At 44.2% G+C, this 19,945-nt stretch overlaps 1 protein-coding gene across 1 annotated transcript in view; it reads left to right on the forward strand.

The window, feature by feature from the left end:
• EML4 (EMAP like 4) overlaps positions 1–17,146 on the forward strand; it is a 104,291-nt gene extending 87,145 nt beyond the window's left edge. The window contains exons 13-24 of the mRNA XM_072140252.1: positions 996–1,130; positions 2,619–2,754; positions 6,129–6,280; positions 8,465–8,590; positions 8,678–8,809; positions 8,955–9,022; positions 9,552–9,640; positions 10,706–10,803; positions 11,953–12,040; positions 12,219–12,317; positions 12,592–12,722; positions 14,840–17,146. Coding sequence (XP_071996353.1) covers positions 996–1,130; positions 2,619–2,754; positions 6,129–6,280; positions 8,465–8,590; positions 8,678–8,809; positions 8,955–9,022; positions 9,552–9,640; positions 10,706–10,803; positions 11,953–12,040; positions 12,219–12,317; positions 12,592–12,722; positions 14,840–15,301 — 1,716 coding nt within the window. The 3' untranslated portion in view covers positions 15,302–17,146. The remainder of the gene's footprint in view (positions 1–995; positions 1,131–2,618; positions 2,755–6,128; positions 6,281–8,464; positions 8,591–8,677; positions 8,810–8,954; positions 9,023–9,551; positions 9,641–10,705; positions 10,804–11,952; positions 12,041–12,218; positions 12,318–12,591; positions 12,723–14,839) is intronic.
• Positions 17,147–19,945: the final 2,799 nt, after the last annotated feature.

Consider the following 19,945-nt stretch of genomic DNA (forward strand, 5'->3'; position numbering starts at 1 on the left):
CGGGCCTTGTGTTCATTCAGGACAATTGCCACATGTATGAGCGGCTGCTGACTACATTACCAGCTATTCCCATTAGTGTCAGGATCAGGTCTTTCCTGTCACACACAAGTGCAAATGATTTATCAAAATGTTCTTCTGCATTTCTGAACATGATTTTCTCCTTAAAAGCTGCAGCTTTCGCCCAGAGGGTGGAACACAGTGTAGATTTTTTTTTTTTTTTTTATCTTGGACAACATTTCAGATGTTCAGATTTAGTTTTGCCAAAAATAAAATCTTTGTTTAATGACATTTGAACAAAAGAAAACCTGCTGCAGAATTAAAGGAACATTTAATCTCATAAGAACTGAAAAAATATGTATGTGTATATTCTCTGGCCCGATGTTTTTAATAATTTTTTTAATTTTAATTCTTGTAAAGATTTTGTCTTGGATAAATATATGAAGAAATATTGTAAACTTCTCCTCATCCCTTTTTCTAGTTGCCTCCCCTCACTTCTTTTCCTCCCCTCACTTCTTCTCCTCCCCTCACTTCTTCTCCTCCCCTCACTTCTTCTTCTTCTTCTTCTCCTCCCCTCACTACTTCTTCTTCTTCTTCTTCTTCTCCTCCCCTCACTACTTCTTCTTCTTCTTCTCCTTCTTCTCCTTCTTCTCCTTCTTCTCCTTCTTCTCCTTCTTCTCCTTCTTCTCCTTCTTCTCCTTCTTCTCCTTCTTCTCCTTCTTCTCCTTCTTCTCCTTCTTCTCCTTCTTCTCCTTCTTCTCCTTCTTCTCCTTCTTCTCCTTCTTCTCCTTCTTCTCCTTCTTCTCCTTCTTCTCCTTCTTCTCCTTCTTCTCCTTCTTCTCCTTCTTCTCCTTCTTCTCCTCCTCCTCCTCCTCCTCCTCCTCCTCCTCCTCCTCGAGCTTTAACAGAAACTGTGCCTCCCCGTTGTAATATATTATGTGTAATGTCTATATAAATACTGTTATAACATATACTTTGTAATTATCTGTGTCTCACAGACTACAAATGAGGTGGTCCTGGCTGTAGAATTCCATCCCACCGATGCCAACACCATAGTTACCTGTGGAAAGTCTCACATATTTTTCTGGACCTGGAGTGGAAACTCGCTGGCAAGAAAACAGGGGATTTTTGGGGTAAGAATTATATGAACCCCATAACGGAAAATATTGCCCATATGTCCGAAAAGCCACTTTTATGCCATCACATAAAAAATGTTAATAAAAAGTGATCAAAAAGCTGTACAGTCCTCAAAATGCTAGCAGTGAAAACGTCTTACACAGATCTGTACACCAAAGTATGAGAAAGGTGTTCGCGCCAGAAGATGGCAAAACAACCTTTTTGTTTTTTTTTTTTTTGTGCACAGTGGGCCACATTTACTTACCCGTCTGGAGGAGTTCACAGAAAGTGCATTGTCCGAGCAGAATGCACTGTTCTGGATTCACTAAGATTGTGCACCCGATATCCTGCATGTGTCGCTTGCCCGTTCAGGTCCGACAGAGTTCACCTTCTTCTTCTTGGTGCAAGTGAAAACTTGCGCTCAGTCCGAATCAGTCGGATCATCCGACAGCCGTGCCACAATCCGATCGTGTGCGACACAATCCCCCCAAAATGCAATTAAACCTGTATAAATTTGGTATCACAGTAATCGGACTGAACCAAAGAATAAAGTACATGTATCATGGGGAGCGCACAGTGAAAGCCATAAAAACTGAGACCACAAGAAAGGGACGCATATGCGTTTTTTTTTCTCCAGCTTTCCAGTACACGGCATGGAATAAAAGTTACTGGGAAGTCAAATTGGTTACTCAGACAATCAGCTCTGTACATGGAAAAAGGTGGGGAGAAAAAATGAACGAAAAAAGGCTGCGAAAGGAAGGCATTAATAAAAGATTTTCAGCGATATCCGCCCCTACAACAACATTGGCTAAGCATCAAAATCATGCAGGATAAGGGGATAATAACCTGATTGGTGAGAGTCTCTCTAGGAATTCGGAGAATTGGGGTCCCATTCTTACTTAATGGGTGGAGCAGCAGATTTCCCCGCTCTGTTAATTTGTATGGGAATGTTGGAAATTACTGACCAAAATCTCTAGTGATTGTGATAAACCAGCTATATGTGTCCTACCCATCAAGCATCACGCCCCGGAGTTAGGCTGCATTCACACTATAGTATGGGGGACGTATATACGGCCGACGTATATGCGTTTGATATACGTCCCCCATACACTTCTATGGGCTCGCGGCACCGTACCTGTCCTATCTTTTCCCGTATTACGGCGCCGCGGCCATACATCGCTATGGAGAGGGGCGGGGATGAGCTGCGCTCACCTCCTCCTCCTCTCCCCGCCTGCCGTGTGCCCGCCGTGCTATGGTGCGGCGGGCTCACGGCAGTGTGCATGCAGCCTTAGGCGGACCTAAAGTTCGGGTTTGCTCAACTCTACCTATAACCTGTGAGGGCAAAATCTGTTGTTCATCGTATCAATCATTTCTAGTATTGGTAACTATTTTTGTCACAGAATTTTAAAATGAACAATGCCCAGAACCTTTGTAACAAAAAAAAAAACCCACCCTAAAAACGGCCTTCGATTGTTCCCTCACTACTAATATGTTTTCCTTTGCAGAAATACGAGAAACCAAAGTTTGTACAGTGCTTGGCCTTTTTACCCAACGGAGATGTTCTTGCCGGAGATTCTGGTGGAGTCATGTTAATATGGAGCAAAACTCCTGTGGAATCCACGGCGGGTAAAGGAGTAAAAGGTAAGGCCTGTCCGCCCCCACCACCTTCTCATGTATTCACACGCAGCAGATTACAGAGACTACCCCCAGTTAGATCCGCTGTAATCCGTGTACGACATCGTGGCCAACAACAAGCGTTCACACCTGCGCTACTCTATGAGTAAGTGGAGGGTTCCTGCTGCCACCAAGAGGGTTCAGTTAAACAAAAACACGCCAGGTTTCCATCGCACAGCATAGCCCTAATGCAAGGGCGCGGTGATATCATAGACATTTTCCTGGATGTTTCTGGCTTTTCCCTCGGCCACTCCTAACATTTTAATTACTTCTTAATCCCTGCTTGGCATCCAGCTAAATGTCTCCATAATTGTCCTGAGAGCTCAGCTTATTATCTCTCCAGCACTGAGTCATTAGGTGTATTCCCCGCTCCGAATATCATTAATATGCCTGGCACACGCGGCACCTCTCTCCTCATGCAGAGGCTTCACCTGGTGAGTGATCTCGCACCTATGGAAAAGTATTCACCTCCCCTTGTTGGACGACTTCTTATAACATGTTACTACTATGACAGAAGAGGATGAGGAGGTTGTATAGTATTTTTAGACTTCTGGTCTATGATATTTTAATTTCTTATTCCATTATAACTGATTAACGGGGGGTCTACGGATCCTGATATAGGGGTCACTAAGCTTACTGATTGAATGGAATGGCGGTGGGGCATGCGTGCTGTCCGGAAATCTTTTACTACTCCGAAAAGCGCTGGATTTTGCTTCTATGTGGCAGATCATTAAAGGAAATCTACCATCAAAATCCATCATGATAAACCAGGGAAACTTACTCATAGATCCAGGCACCGGGACTGTGACTGTTATCCATGGCCTCCTTCCTTCTAAAAATAAGCATTTAAAATGATGCTAATTAACCTGAATTGCTCCTGGGGGTTGTTACCAGAACCCCTCTGTGCTGTTTCTTCCCAAGCAGTTACACTGTGTGGAGCTCTTCTCTGTTCCTCTGATATTATGTAGGGGAGGGGGAAGTACTGAGGAAGCATGAAGAGGGCGAGACAGTATATCAGGCTGTGAGGCTACAACAGAGAGATGCTCTGGTAATGCCTCCCAGAGACCTTCAAACTCATTATCATAATTTTACAAGTTTATTTTAGAAAGAAGGAGGCCATGGATAACAAATTTAAGAAGATTACCAAAGAGATATAGACTGTACCTCCTCAATGATAAGACACTTGTCTGTTATCCTGCAGGTAGGGCACAATTTCTATGTCATGATACAACCACTTTGACTACAATTAAAACCAATGCACTGGAACTACTACTCCCAGCAGCCAGATTTGCAGGTTAGCAACAGCTACAGAGCCACTAGTTGCAGACCACGGCAGAACACTTGGGTTTGATAACTGGTAGCAGTCTTGAGTTGGTGAATAGTTTTGGTGGAAAAAGATTGAAGTCACGTCACTTGCACCCTGCCGTCATGTTTGTGGGGTACTAATGCCTTCTAGTGGGAATCCGCTTATTTTATATTCCATTTAGAATGTCGGCATCCAAGGGGTTAAAAGCCCAGGATCCGAGGAAAGAGGAGTGAAGAATAAGGTCTTCTGTGGCGATCTGGCGTTGGAATACCACACTGTGCGGTCTGTGGACCTTTTGTGGGGTCCTGTATAAAGAGAGATCATGCAGCTTGGAATGAAACCTCACAAACTTTACAGGATGTGACACAATTTTTTGGAAAAGTTACTCCCTGCTATGCTAGGAAGGTATCGGATCACAGTAGAATGCAGGTGGTAATGTGCTGCAGGGCGAGACCAATAATGAGGTGTATGAATTATAGCAAAACGAGAGGTCCGAGATCCATTTAACGTCCCCAAAATAGAGCAAGGGACCACCCAGCGGCAGGAGATAACCATTACCCAGCATATTGCAATGCACAGGCTTAAAGAGCTCGGAGAGAATCCCCTAATCACATTGCTGTAATCATATCAGTCGGATTTGGAACAATCAATCCCTTTCTCATTATTGGCATTGAACTCCCTAATCTGCCTCGCCATCTTCTCCTTTCACCACAAGAACATTTGGCCACCGGAGCGGAGTGAGAACGCCAGGGCTCGGGGGGCACAGGGGCGCGGGCAGCGGTCGGGCCATTAGTCAGATCCAGAGGAATTTTCAGAATGCCAGCACTTCCTGTTTTTGCTCTGCATTCCTTAGAATCATAACTCTGTAAAACCTAAGGTTCAGTGGGGTTTTTTTTTTTCTTTTCCCAGATCTCCCAGGATTTCAATTTTAATAGTAATTTAATCAAGAAATGGCAAACAAAACGTAAACCCATTGTTTCAAGACTCCGGAAATTAACACAATAAGGAGGGAATGGAGGGAAAGTTGTTTGTCTCAGTTCTGGGTCAGATGTAGAGGTCATGTCCTGGATTTAGTGTTCTGTTCTGTAGTAATCACAGGGAGACTCTTGTGTGGCCACGTTTCTTCGTATAGTGGGGAAATCTGACTGACAGGAACTGGTTATATTAAGGCTGCATTCACACTGCCATATGACGGCAATGGGCGCACAGCGCCGTACGGATCGGTGCAGAACACGTGCGACACCATACTGTTCGTAGCCAAGAGAAAGATGGGACATGTCATATCCTTCCCCGGAATACAGCGCCGTGCCCCATGTTTCTCTATGGAGAGGGGCGGGGGTGAGCCCACCGCGCTACGGTACGGTGGGCACGTTGGTGTCAATATAGCCTATAGAAAATACATTATCTGTGATTTTCTATGGAAAGAGAATAACTACTAGTGATGGCTCCGAGCAGTAGTTTACCCAGAACCTCCATTAATTACATGACTCACCCCGCGAATGTCACATAAGTAATTAGAGCTTCCTAGTTATTTCTACCAATTACAGCCGCAAAGAATAAATCATCATTTTTCTTAATTTTTTTTTTTTTTAAATTTCTGCCTGAAGCTGAACATCAGCGAGTCCTGGCAGCCAGGAAGACGTTGTGCTGCGTCAGCATTAAAATCTTGCAGAACATTTCATTAGTTGGAAGTTATATTGATTTTCCATCTCTTCGTGTTGCTTTGATCTTGTCCTCACCGGAACGTTGACTATCCTGTGGGAGATCCATTAGAGAGGTGGGGAGGTCTTGCGCAATGCTTTATGGGAAAATTATGCAAATTTGACTCTTCAATTTGAACTATATAAATGCAATTAACATAATTTTATCGAAAGTTTATTAACAGCAAAGTTCCATTTGTGATGAGGCCTATTCCTGTATTATATGCCTCGTTAGGTTTGTGATAACGATTTACACCTGCCCTGATAAAGTATCAGCTTAAATTTACTTTTGTCTGGCAATATATCAAAATGTTTTTGTTTTTTTTCCCCACCAGGCGTCTACCAAATAAGCAAACAAATCAAAGCTCACGATGGCAGCGTGTTCACTCTGTGTCAGATGCGGAACGGCATGCTGCTCACCGGAGGCGGGAAAGACCGGAAAGTCATACTGTGGGATCATAACCTCAACCCAGAGAGGGAGATTGAGGTAAGACCAAACGTCTCTTCTGCTACATGATGGGTTTTGTATACGGGCAGTGATGCTAGGGTATCGTATTGGCGGGTCGTATTCAAGAATATATTGTATTGGAGGGTGGGGCTGGAGGCTGGTTGTGCACACGGTGTTGGGGGCTGGAGGCTGGTTGTGCGCACGGTGTTGGGGGCTGGAGGCTGGTTGTGCGCACGGTGTTGGGGGCTGGAGGCTGGTTGTGCGCACGGTGTTGGGGGCTGGAGGCTGGTTGTGCGCACGGTGTTGGGGGCTGGAGGCTGGTTGTGCGCACGGTGTTGGGGGCTGGAGGCTGGTTGTGCGCACGGTGTTGGGGGCTGGAGGCTGGTTGTGCGCACGGTGTTGGGGGCTGGAGGCTGGTTGTGCGCACGGTGTTGGGGGCTGGAGGCTGGTTGGGCGCACGGTGTTGGGGGCTGGAGGCTGTTGGGGGCTGGAGGCTGTTGGGGGCTGGAGGCTGTTGGGGGCTGGAGGCTGGTTGGGCGCACGGTGTTGGGGGGTGGTGGAGGCTGGTTGGGCGCACGGTGTTGGGGGGTGGTGGAGGCTGGTTGGGCGCACGGTGTTGGGGGGTGGTGGAGGCTGGTTGGGCGCACGGTGTTGGGGGGTGGTGGAGGCTGGTTGGGCGCACGGTGTTGGGGGGTGGTGGAGGCTGGTTGGGCGCACGGTGTTGGGGGGTGGTGGAGGCTGGTTGGGCGCACGGTGTTGGGGGGTGGTGGAGGCTGGTTGGGCGCACGGTGTTGGGGGGTGGTGGAGGCTGGTTGGGCGCACGGTGTTGGGGGGTGGTGGAGGCTGGTTGGGCGCACGGTGTTGGGGGGTGGTGGAGGCTGGTTGGGCGCACGGTGTTGGGGGGTGGTGGAGGCTGGTTGGGCGCACGGTGTTGGGGGGTGGTGGAGGCTGGTCCTGGTTGTGCGGCATTATTGAAGATTATATGTAGCAGAGGGTAGGATTTTGGTTGGGTTCCATATGTGTATTTTCTCATAATTAAATCCTACATTTTATCACACTTTTGCCTTTTACTTCATTAATTCTTTTCTCATAATCCCCGGGTTGTTTTTTTTTTGGGCGTCACAGTAAAACATCTTTCAGCCATTACATAAACACTTTGCAGCCAAAAGCTTACACTCTGTGTAATCATAAGAGGCTTTTCTGCGGATGAGTAAATGACCTACTTACAGAGTTTGGAAATTACTTTTTGGAAATCGTGTTAATCATCAGCTACATGTGGTCCTGCTCCCTGTACAGCTTCATACACGCTCACATGCATGTTAGTCCCGGCCTGTACATCCTATAGGGGGCACTGCCAACCAGATCCCCCTTCCACTTGTTGCCATGTGAATATCATAGCGGGGTCTGAGAAGAGGAGAGGTGCCGGATTACACTGCTTTTTACATTGAATTAACAAAATGCATGCATTAAGGGAATGCATTTGTTAACGCTATGTTAACAGCTATGTAATCGGGCAAATATCCACAGATGTTCTGATGCGTTTGAAAATGCATGCGTTACTGCCACGTGTGAACACACTCTTAAACATGTCAATAGTGCTCAGATGATTGCCAGGTGGTTCCAGTCCCATTGTGTCATTAATTACCTTACAGTAAACTATTGTAGCCTTATATCCTAGTTGAGCCCCATCTTGGGTTGAAGCAGGATCTCCCGTAAGTGCTGCGTCTATCCTTATTCCTGGAGCCTTATGCCGCGTGTACTTGTACAGAAGACGCGGAAGTCGTCCATCCCGAACCTTAACCAGATATCGGCGGCGTGTACCTCCTATTTATACCCCGTGTGACACTAATAATAACTGAAGATGTGACCCGGGTCGTGTAATTATCTCCTGTGATAGATGACGGCAGATGTTCTCTGCTCCGAGATCCATTAATGTGATGGATGATCTATGGTGTACGCCGCCTCGTACTATGGGAAGAGCACTTTATAGCAGGCGGCTGTGTATAGATTCTATTTAGTAAAAGAAAGGAAACCATTTTCCCGATAATTGACATATTTAAAGGGACGTGATCCTCAACATGAAACATGGGTGTTTAATCACTGCCACCTAGTGGCCAAACTGTGCAAAACTTTCATTAGGAGGCCAATGCTGTAAAGTGTTCTCTTTTATTTTATGGTTGATTTGATGCAAGTTTTTTTTTTAATTTTGAACTTTTTTTCTAGGTTCCGGATCAGTATGGCACCATCCGGGCCGTAGCAGAGGGTAAAACTGACCAGTTTCTGATCGGCACATCAAGGAACTTTGTTCTTCGAGGAACCTTCAATGATGGTTTCCAGGTTGAAGTTCAAGTAAGTGCTGCCTCTTCTGCTTTATATCTCAGTATTAAGCCCTTCCTTATAAGGAACCTAATGAAATACATTCCTATAAAACTGTAGGGTCACACAGATGAACTCTGGGGACTGGCAACGCACCCCTTCAAAGATCTTCTCTTAACATGTGCCCAGGACAAGCAGGTCTGTCTGTGGAACTCTGTAGACCACACACTGGAGTGGACCAGACTTCTAGATGTAAGTTCATTTTACTAGAAGGTCATTTACAAATAACCTACTTCCCTTAATCCGCAAAAGATGGACAACCCCTTTAATTCTTCTCCTCTTCTTCAGACTATAATGTGGATAGTAACTGAGTAATTGGAATGTTTTGTTTTTCCAGGAACCTGGACACTGTGCAGACTTCCATCCAAGTGGAATAGTTGTAGCTATTGGGACACATTCTGGAAGGTAATAAAGGGAAATGTTGGCTTGTGGCTTATTGGATGTTGCCTTTAACCCCTTTGTGCACCATGACGGACTATAACATAGTGCTGTGGGGGCTGGTATGGAGAGAGCTTCCGGGCTGTGCTCTCTCCATACACAGCGGGTGTCGGATGTAGAATAGAGCCGGACACCCACCTCTAACTTCCACAATCGGTTCACCTACTGGGTGCAGCTGCCATATCCGACTGCAGCACCTGACAGAGCTGGCAATGGGCACGGCCATCTTGGAAGGCTGATTGACGCCCCTTGACATCATCAGAGGGCGCGATCAGTTGCCATCGTAGTATTGCAGTATATAAAGTGACCCTCCAGGGTTAAAGTAATAGTAAAAAAAAAAAAAAAAAAATATTTAATGATAATAGGTCCCATATCGATATAAATTTAAACGCCAGCGTGTACTGCAAAAAGAAAAGCACACCTTACATACATGTTATTAGTCTGTTTGCTCTTCTCTACCTTGTATAACACAGGACATATTTGTCGTCTTTTCTAGATGGTTTGTCCTAGATGCCGAGACGAGAGACCTGGTTTCCATACACACGGATGGCAATGAGCAGCTCTCGGTGATGCGATACTCAGTCGGTGAGTGACTCCGTACAGTAAGTGATTGGTGACTGTCACATCTCCACTTCGGGACTTCATTCCCAGAATATTTAGATAAGGTCTACAGTATGAGAAGCCTTCAAAGGAAAAAACTGCTAAACAGTGCAGTAAACATAAAAAAACAAAAATGCCTTACCTAAAAGGGCTATTCTGTTTGGGAGACATCATAGCAGCGAGTCACCAGCTCCACGACCATGAGAAATTAGAGCCTGAAAGGGAGAAAACTGCTAAAAAATGCTGTATATACAAATTGAAAGATGACACACATTAAAGGGGTTTTCCTACACCGCGTTAGCTATAAAGAGATAGAGGCGGTCCCCTACTTAAGGACACCTGACTTACAGACGACCCCTAGTTAAAGACAGACCCCTCTGCTCCCTGTGACCTCTGGTGAAGCTCTCTGGATGTTACTATAGTCGCAGACTGCACTGATCAGCTGTAAGGTGTCTGTAATGAAGCTTTATTGATGATCCTTGGTGCAACTACGGTAAAAAAAAAAATTTTGAAACTCCAATTGTCACTGGCACAAAAAAAAAATTTTTGGCTGGAGCTACAATGATAAAATATACAGTTCCGACTTGCAATCAAATTCAACTTAAGAACAAACCTATGGAACCTATCCTGTACATTTCCCGGGTACTGACTGTAAATAGAGCAGCATGGACATGACCGGCCATCTGCTACTCTCATCTCGGGGAGGGATGAGGGGTCTGCTGGTGGTACCTCGGACCCCATTGGACTCCCTGCTCTTGTGATCTGTGGAGGTCTCTTCACTGAGACCCCCACCGATCATTTAATTAGGCTCTATCCTGTGGATGGGGCCTATCTTGTTTTGTGGAAAAAACCCTTAAAGGGAATATTTAATTAAGGAGCCGATCGCCTATTCCTTAGATAATAAACAAAAGATTGGTTGGGGTCTGCCACCAAAACCCCCTTCCCCGTGCCATTTTAAAGTAGTCACTGCTCTCGCTTGTTGTCCTGTACAGTCATTGACTTACAAATACTAGGGTAAGATTGATCTTTAAATCCTGTTTTCTCCCATAGACGGAGCCCTCCTTGCCGTGGGGTCACATGATAATTTTATTTACCTCTACAATGTCTCAGAAAATGGAAGAAAATACAGCAGATACGGAAAGTGCACTGTAAGTAATGTAAAAAAAACGAAGGGGAAAGAAAGTGTAAATTCTACTTCTTTCCCCATTATTGTCCATTGGTCCTAAACCTTCATGATGAAATGTCTTCTTGCTAAATCAGTTTGTAGCCTACAGATCCATCAGATTACATAGTAGTCTATGGGAGGGGAGAGTAAAGGCACAGGCACAGACAAAGGCATCTGGTGTTAAAGGAAATCTACCATTTGATTTGATGCGTTATAAAGCAAACATACCTTGAGAATGCTGAAGCTACATTGATGCAGGGTCATATCTTGGTTAATCCCGGAGCGGAGTGGTTTTGCTGAAAAAACAATTATAACATTCAGGAACTTGGGAAAGCTGGGTCAGCATGGCTGCCTAGATCAACACATTACACATTGAGCTTGTAATTACAAATGGTGGTTAGTCAAGCATTGACTAATCAACTGAGCTGGGTCACTCATACACAGCAGCTGGGGAATGGTGCAGCAATTGATTATTCTGTCTGGCAGGGAGAACAGTGATTGCATCCTCATCTGCTGCAGAGAAAAACTCACATGCTAGGAGAAGCCCTGAAGGAGCCATAGAAGGGACAAAGCTTTATTATCATAATGTTATCTCTGTTTTATCAGCAAAACCACTCAGCTCAGGGATTAAACAAGATATGTTCCTGCATCCGTGTAGCTACAGCATTCTCAAGGTATGTTTGCTTCACAATGCATCAAATCAAATGGTAGGTTTCCTTTAAATAGGAAGTTTCTATCTAGCCCCATATGCTTTATTCACATTAATATTGCTCGGTACCTATGTGATACCGCTGATGCTAGTAAGAGAGTATTGGAGCTCCAGTCACCGACTCCAAGAGGGGAAAACTGTGAACCGAATCTGCAGAGGGGAAAACTGCTAAACAGTGCAGAATATCAACTCCAGTCAAGTAATGAAGTAGTGTTATTCCTCAGCTACACTCACTTTGACACTATGTTCAAAAGGACACAGATGTAAAAATCACTGCCATTTATCCCCTTCAAACCCTTATATTGTAGCTACTATGACATGGAAGTCTATGGAGGGGGAAGAGGGGATGCAACTTGTTTCTGTAGTCCTAAAATAATTGTGATCTTTATCCCCAATCTTAATATATTTCCTTTTTATTTGCAGGGACATTCCAGTTACATTACACACCTCGACTGGTCACCAGATAACAAATACATAATGTCAAACTCAGGAGACTATGAAATATTATACTGTGAGTATCGAGAGGTAGAAAGGGGCACGTTTTTTTACGCTCAATTTGTCTTACGGGTTTTTGGCGGCTCATCTTGAGTACCAGGATTCCTATTAACTATTGAGGCTTGTGTGAGGTTTATGGATTACGTGTAATAACCCAGCGCTCTATATCCTTCTGTGTGTTTGTCTCTCTCTAGGGGACATTCCAAGTGGTTGTAAATTAATTCGGAATCGTTCAGACTGCAAAGACATTGACTGGGCCACGTACACGTGTGTGCTGGGATTCCACGTATTCGGTCAGTGATGATGTAATGTGTTAATATGTATCATGTTTCCATCTCAAAATAATCAGAATGGAGTATACAGGAGCCGGTCAATGGTTGATTCTTTGACACAGCCGTATATTATACGTGACACCAGGTCATTCATTATGAATTCCAAGGAGGTTTTTATTTCAATCTGCATTTCTGTATTTCATGTAAAATCTCGAGTTTTCCCTTTTGTGTGAGTGTTTTTTTTTTTTATTTCTCAAAACTGCTGTTGTGTAATATAATCTGTTCGTCCCACCAGGCGTGTGGCCCGAGGGATCTGATGGCACGGATATTAACGCTTTAGTCCGATCTCACAACAGGAAGGTTATTGCTTTGGCAGATGACTTCTGTAAAGTCCATTTATTTCAGTATCCCTGCTCCAAACCAAAGGTAAGTGCAACCCCATAGACATTAAAACTTAGGACACCATTCACACCTGCGTAACGAAGGTCTTTTCTTCACCATTTGTTCACTTTTTTTTTTTAAACAATGAGACACGCCCCAGATTTAGTAGTAAAAAAAATATATATATTATATTTGACACCAGTTTAAAGATTCCCTATTGGTCACAAGCAAAGCACACATAGCCCTGCTACAACCATTCTCGCACACAGCTCTACATCACCCGTTCATGCAGGCGCGTGCAAAGCCCTGTGGCGACCGGCCTCGTGTGCGTAGCCGCTATTGTGGACGTGCGCACAGCCCTACTACTCTGGTCCCATCCCCTGTTGGGACTTAAAGGGTTTAAGGAGCTTGCAGTGATGCAGGAAGCATGTCCCCACAGTAATACTCTTGGCAGGACGACCAGGAGAGATAGTAGCGCAGAGTCTCTGCTCTCCGAGATCAGTTGAAGCGCTGATTAAGCGATTCACCTCTGCACTACTATTTCTCTCCAGGCACACTATCTCCAGGACAATGGTCAGGAGGGTCTGGCAGTGCTTCATCCTCCCCACTTTTGGACTATAAGATGCAGACACTTTCTGTGTGTCTCTTTTATAGTCCAAAAAACACTACTATAAAAATTTTCAGAAATATTTAGGGGCATTTCAGGTGATGTAAGAGAGGAGACTGTCCCCTGTTTGTGACCAGAAAAAAAGGGCTAAAAAACTCTTGTAAGGTGTCAAAAAATTCTACCATATCAACCACTTTCTATATAGGCTGTCTGGCTATATACTAGAGGGGGGCGGGCTGTCTGGCTATATACTAGAGGGGGGCGGGCTGTCTGGCTATATACTAGAGGGGGGCGGGCTGTCTGGCTATATACTAGAGGGGGGCGGGCTGTCTGGCTATATACTAGAGGGGGGCGGGCTGTCTGGCTATATACTAGAGGGGGGCGGGCTGTCTGGCTATATACTAGAGGGGGGCGGGCTGTCTGGCTATATACTAGAGGGGGGCGGGCTGTCTGGCTATATACTAGAGGGGGGCGGGCTGTCTGGCTATATACTAGAGGGGGGCGGGCTGTCTGGCTATATACTAGAGGGGGGCGGGCTGTCTGGCTATATACTAGAGGGGGGCGGGCTGTCTGGCTATATACTAGAGGGGGGCGGGCTGTCTGGCTATATACTAGAGGGGGGCGGGCTGTCTGGCTATATACTAGAGGGGGGCGGGCTGTCTGGCTATATACTAGAGGGGGGCGGGCTGTCTGGCTATATACTAGAGGGGGGCGGGCTGTCTGGCTATATACTAGAGGGGGGCGGGCTGTCTGGCTATATACTAGAGGGGGGCGGGCTGTCTGGCTATATACTAGAGGGGGGCGGGCTGTCTGGCTATATACTAGAGGGGGGCGGGCTGTCTGGCTATATACTAGAGGGGGGCGGGCTGTCTGGCTATATACTAGAGGGGGGCGGGCTGTCTGGCTATATACTAGAGGGGGGCGGGCTGTCTGGCTATATACTAGAGGGGGGCGGGCTGTCTGGCTATATACTAGAGGGGGGCGGGCTGTCTGGCTATATACTAGAGGGGGGCGGGCTGTCTGGCTATATACTAGAGGGGGGCGGGCTGTCTGGCTATATACTAGAGGGGGGCGGGCTGTCTGGCTATATACTAGAGGGGGGCGGGCTGTCTGGCTATATACTAGAGGGGGGCGGGCTGTCTGGCTATATACTAGAGGGGGGCGGGCTGTCTGGCTATATACTAGAGGGGGGCGGGCTGTCTGGCTATATACTAGAGGGGGGCGGGCTGTCTGGCTATATACTAGAGGGGGGCGGGCTGTCTGGCTATATACTAGAGGGGGGCGGGCTGTCTGGCTATATACTAGAGGGGTTGTGACAAATTCATTTCCCACCCTCAGCTTCTACTCGAGTTTTATATCGTCCTGAAAGTCCGTTCAGTCTTCCACTCAGTGTGCACCATTACCCAAACCTCAGGATTCTCACTTGCATTGGTCTTGGTTAATCTGTTGATTTGGCAAACTCCATATTCATACATTAATTTTAGGGGGTTTTTTAGAACAAATTTTTTCCAGTCTTAGTTTTTTTGTAATGACTTTTTCTGTTTTTGTTTGCCAGGCTCCGAGTCACAAGTACAGCGCTCACAGCAGTCACGTTACCAATGTTAGCTTTACCCATAGTGATGGCCACCTGGTCTCAACAGGAGGGAAGGACATGAGCATCATGCAGTGGAGACTGATAGAAAAAGTTTCACACTCCCAAACCGATAATACGGTAGAAGTAAGTGCCGCCAACACACCGACGGCAACAGAGAAGGTTGTGCAGGAAATTTCCCCTACCTCCGACCCACAACCCACCAATGAGGAAACCCTTCCACCTGTAGAGTCTCCCCTACCAACAGAAGATGCTGGAGAAGAAATCCCAGAGGGCACAGAGTACCACAACGAGGTGCAAAGTGAAGAGAGCAGCCAAGGACCTGTGGAGGAGAACGGTCAAGAAGCCTCTAGTGAAATAAACGAGGAGTCAACCGATTCTCCGACCCTAGAGGACACCCAGGGAGAAGATTCACCGGTGTCTTAACAGCGTCGGGTTTAGCTGTTCGTAACTTTTTTCTATTTCTTTTGTTTTTTGTACCTGGTGTGTGAGCTTTCGTTACGGGAAGAGGGTTTAACTAGCAGGAGAATATTTGGCTGGAATACGACACCAAAATTTGTGTGATGTAGGCTCCGGGGGGTAACTGTACACGAGCTCCAGAACAAGCCAAAGCTGGAAGAAGATGATGGACATCAAAGAGTTCTACAAAAACATCCAACCTCTATGAAAGAACTGATGTCACAAAGTGGTTTGTTGTACATAATTTTTTTTTTTTTTGTAGGGTCAAACTGGGTCAATAAAGTTTAAAAATATTGAATAGTTAAAGCAAACATAGAAGACCTATAGACGAGCGATTGACTAAGGTGCATAAAAGGCCAAAGGCTGATCCACTGTGGATTATTTTTCAGGTAAATAACAAAATCCGAACCTGGGCTCGAACTTCTGAGCGACTTTGGTCGAAATTATGCAAATTTTTCATACCGTTTTATGATGTTTGCCCTAAGTGCTGCTACCTACCTTTTTTTAAGGACTGTTTTATTGCCTATAACAACTACTTAGCAGCTTATTTAAATAAGATCTCGCTTTATTCTGACCAAGCAAATTATTTTTTTTTTTTTTAGAAACTTTTTGGATTTTTTTTGTTTTTTTTCTTTCTGATCCTGGTTTCATATATTGCATGTCTTTTCACCAAGGTGAAATTGGGATTTGGGAGGAAAAAAAACGCGTTCTGAGTGCAGTAGGATTATAATTTAATCACCTTTTTAATTAATTCACTGATGATGGTGCTTGGCATTTCTACTTTTTTTTTTTTTTTTTTTTATAGACTTTAGATTAGTTTATTAGAATTTTTTTTTCTTTTCATTTTTCGTACAACCAAATCGATTCATGGGGAAATCTTTAGAAAAAAAAAAAAATGTGTTTTTTCTTTGTGAATATTTAAAAAAAAAAAAAAAAAAAAAGACTGTTTTATGTAATTTTGTTCATACTTTTAGAAGATTTTTTTTTTTTTCATGCACAAGTCTTAAGTGTGCAAGGGTTTACATCATTGCGCCATTCCGAAGTGCATCTAAAAATGTCATTCCCTTTCCAGTATCTTCTCAGGAGAATTGCTACGGATAAAAAGGGGGTCATTAGAGGAGAACCAGGGGGGTCTTCGCCCCCCCAAAGGACGTCACATACACAAAAACCGATTTACAGTGAAAGTATATGGCGAAATGTTTCTGTATGTGTCTATAGATTCTATTTGTCTATCTCTGTACATGTATGCGCCTATGGGAAAACCGTACGCGTACATTTATCAAAAAGATTCTACACAAACGTATTCTCTAGTTTACAGTGGTCCTCAAAAAAAAAATTCCTCAATTTTGAGGAAACAAGAAAAAAACAAAAATCTCATTCCAAACAAGACTGCGTATTTGAAATGCTGTGCCTACTAAAATTTTTTTTTTTTTTTTTTTTTGGAAACTACATTTTTTGCCTTTTTTTTTTTTTTTTTTTTAAATTTTCAATACGCAACAGTTTGGAAATAAAATAAATAACAGTTCCTGTGACTGCAGACGAAAAATAAAATAACCCGCAGGTGACGGTGACTGTTTATTGAAAAAAAAATGATTATATCTAATAAAATATGTGATTTATGGATGGAAAGTGTTTTAACGATGTAACTTGTAGGTGTTTCAGGTTCAAAAAAATTTGTGAAAGAAATCTGAATCGGAGTGTTTCATGTGAAGATGTTTTGAGCCATTTCTATCTCATGCATTCCTGTCTCGCGACAGTAAATTGTTTTTTTTTTTTTTGACATATAAAAACTAAATAAATTCGTACTATATATGTGGATGTGTCTTTATGCATTTCCCTTTTTATAGTTTGTATATTTTTGTCTTGACATGGCAATGAGAGTGGTGATTAACACTGGGCTTAAAGGGCATCTACCACCAGGATGAAAGACTGTATGCAAATGAGCCTGAGGGGCTCCAGGCTCCATAGGTATTAATGGAGCCTGGAGCCCCTCAGGCTCATTTGCATACAGTCCTTTATCCTGGTGGTAGATGCCCTTGGAAGGAAGGATGCACGCCCCTCTATTCATTTCTATAGCACCTAGAAGCATGCTGCTGGTGTCATATTCAAGATAAGAATCCCATGTTTCATATAATAGTAGGATCCACAGAACCAGAGATGCAGCTAGTTGGACATTGGTGGGAACTGGATCTTTAGCCACAGTTCTCATTCCCAACTATTAGTTTGAATGTATCCCTGGTTTTGTAGATCATAGAACCACAAGCCTGATGCTACCTGAAAGATGAGAATCTTATCTCTGATATGACTAGATACTTATAGAACTGATTTGTCTAAATAATTCTCACCCCATTGAGCTAATCCACCTGTGGTAATCTTCTTATGTTTGTTTTCCATGGCCTTCCTTCTAAAATCTACCTTTATAATTAAGCTAATTATTGTTCTCAGGAAGTTGTTACCAGATCCCCTCCGTGCTGTAGCTTTACAGGCTGTTACTGTCTATCCTTTTCCTTCAGGCTGATGTATTCTCACACATTGGGAGGGAGAAATTGCTCCTGCACAGTGTAACGGCATGTAAAGCAGCAGCACCTAAGTTTCCCCCCACCTTAGCACAACTGGCTCATAAGCATAATTTTAAAATATGATAACAATATAAGATGATTACCACAGTCACAGTGTCTGCATCTATGAGTAGTTGTTTATCATGATGGATTTAGATAGTATGTGGGCAACCCCCTTAATGAGAATTCCCTAGTTGGCTTGAGGAAGAGGTATTGAATTTTGAAGAGGATTGTGACTATACCTTTAAGGGGGTTGTCCTGTATGTTATATAGATGACATATCATAGGATTTCAGATCCTGGACCATGCATACCTTAAAGCAGAGGTGGCACTCTGGGCACCCAGGCCATTGCCCCAGCATAGAGTTTACCGGACTGGACTCGAAGGCAAGACTTGTCCTGCAGTTTCAGGGAACTGAAGAGTTGCCTTCTGTGCAGGAACTGAAGGTTTGCCATCACTTAGGGCTTTGCCCATGAAAGAAAGTTTTTTTTAAATTTTAAACCCCCTTGTGGTTTCAATAAACATGATTTCTAACCCCCTTACTTTACTATTTTAGAGAGTTTTATTGCTCTTTTTGGTCTTCTCACACAGTGATGGTCAGCACAAAATTGAGCAGTGCCGACGGGCACTAGCTAAGTAGACACTTCATGAGTTCTTTGCTATAAGATGCTGTGTGCTGACAATGTACTTAGATTATCAAGGTACAGGGTTTATCTACACTTTTATTAAGCTTCTGAACATTCTACTAGTATCTGACACACAGAAAAAGATGAGACAAATCGGAGACATGAGATGGATATAACACAGAATGAAACATTCAGTTCTGCTAACTCACCTATAACACACACTGTCAGGTCTGCTATGTGCCCCCCTCCCCTTGGATCCAGAGCTTATCTTGTCCGCACTGCTGCTGGACAGGAAGTGCCTCTGCCTCCTGCCCCTCCACCTGCAGTACATGAAGAGAAGCTATTCATGAGAAGAACAACACCAGGACTGATAGAGACATGTTGGAATTATATCTGTGAAATGCTGCATGTTTGTTATTAAAAGTGAATTATAGAATGTGATATTTTGTTACCCCAAGTATTAGCTGGGGTAACAAAATTAGCTGTAACTTTAGTGTTCCTTAAAAGGGTTATTCCTCCCACAAAGACAGTATTCTTAAATAAGAATACTGTCTTTGTGGGAGGAATACCCCTTTTAAGGAACATTAAAGTTACAGCTAATTTTGTATAATGCATGGTGCAGGGCCTGAAGGTATAATTCAATGTATCAGCTGTGACCGGAGTGCTCCTTTAAAGGAAACCTACCACTTAATAATAAACCCCCTATCGCTAAATCATTTATATTAAAATTTGTCTCGACGCACCGCTGTAGGGCATGGCGCACCAAGGGCGCGCCCGATTCTGAAGTGCCGGAGATCCGGTGACGTCACTGAGTTCTCCGGAACGCTCGCGCCTGTGCAACTTCGCACGGCATGTTTCCCCGTGCGAAGTTGCGCCGGCGCGAGTGTGCCGGAGAACTCGGTGATGTCACCGGATCTCCGGCACTTCAGAATGGGCCGCGCGCATGGTGCGCGGAGACTAATTTTAATATAAATTATAATTCAGCGATAGGGGGTTTATTTTATTAATGAAAATAAGCTCCAGCTCACCCAGAGCTAGTGCCATGTATCTGTGTCTTAGAACTACCACTTTTAAGTGGTAGGTTTCCTTTAATATCTGTGAGACTTTGGTATCGACCTACTACCAATACATTCATCTGTTCTGGTCTTCATTGAAGCAGATGTCTTTGCTCGGTATTGGGGTGGGTTCTGATAGCTGATCAGTGCCGGGGCCGAGGCCTCCACCCTTCCATCTCCATTAGTCAGATATTGGTTTATCCTGAGAATTGGTCACCTATATGGAATTCAGAACAAACATTGACACTATTGTGTTCTATATACTGTATGTTGACTGGTTTTCAATACCAGGTATAGCCTACAGGTAAGAGTGGCGCTGTCTCTGCTCAATAAGAAAAAAGTAGTACTTCAAGTAAGAGATGAGACCTTACA

This window comes from Engystomops pustulosus, chromosome 3 (genome assembly GCF_040894005.1).
Source record: "Engystomops pustulosus chromosome 3, aEngPut4.maternal, whole genome shotgun sequence".
Lineage (NCBI taxonomy): Eukaryota > Metazoa > Chordata > Amphibia > Anura > Leptodactylidae > Engystomops > Engystomops pustulosus.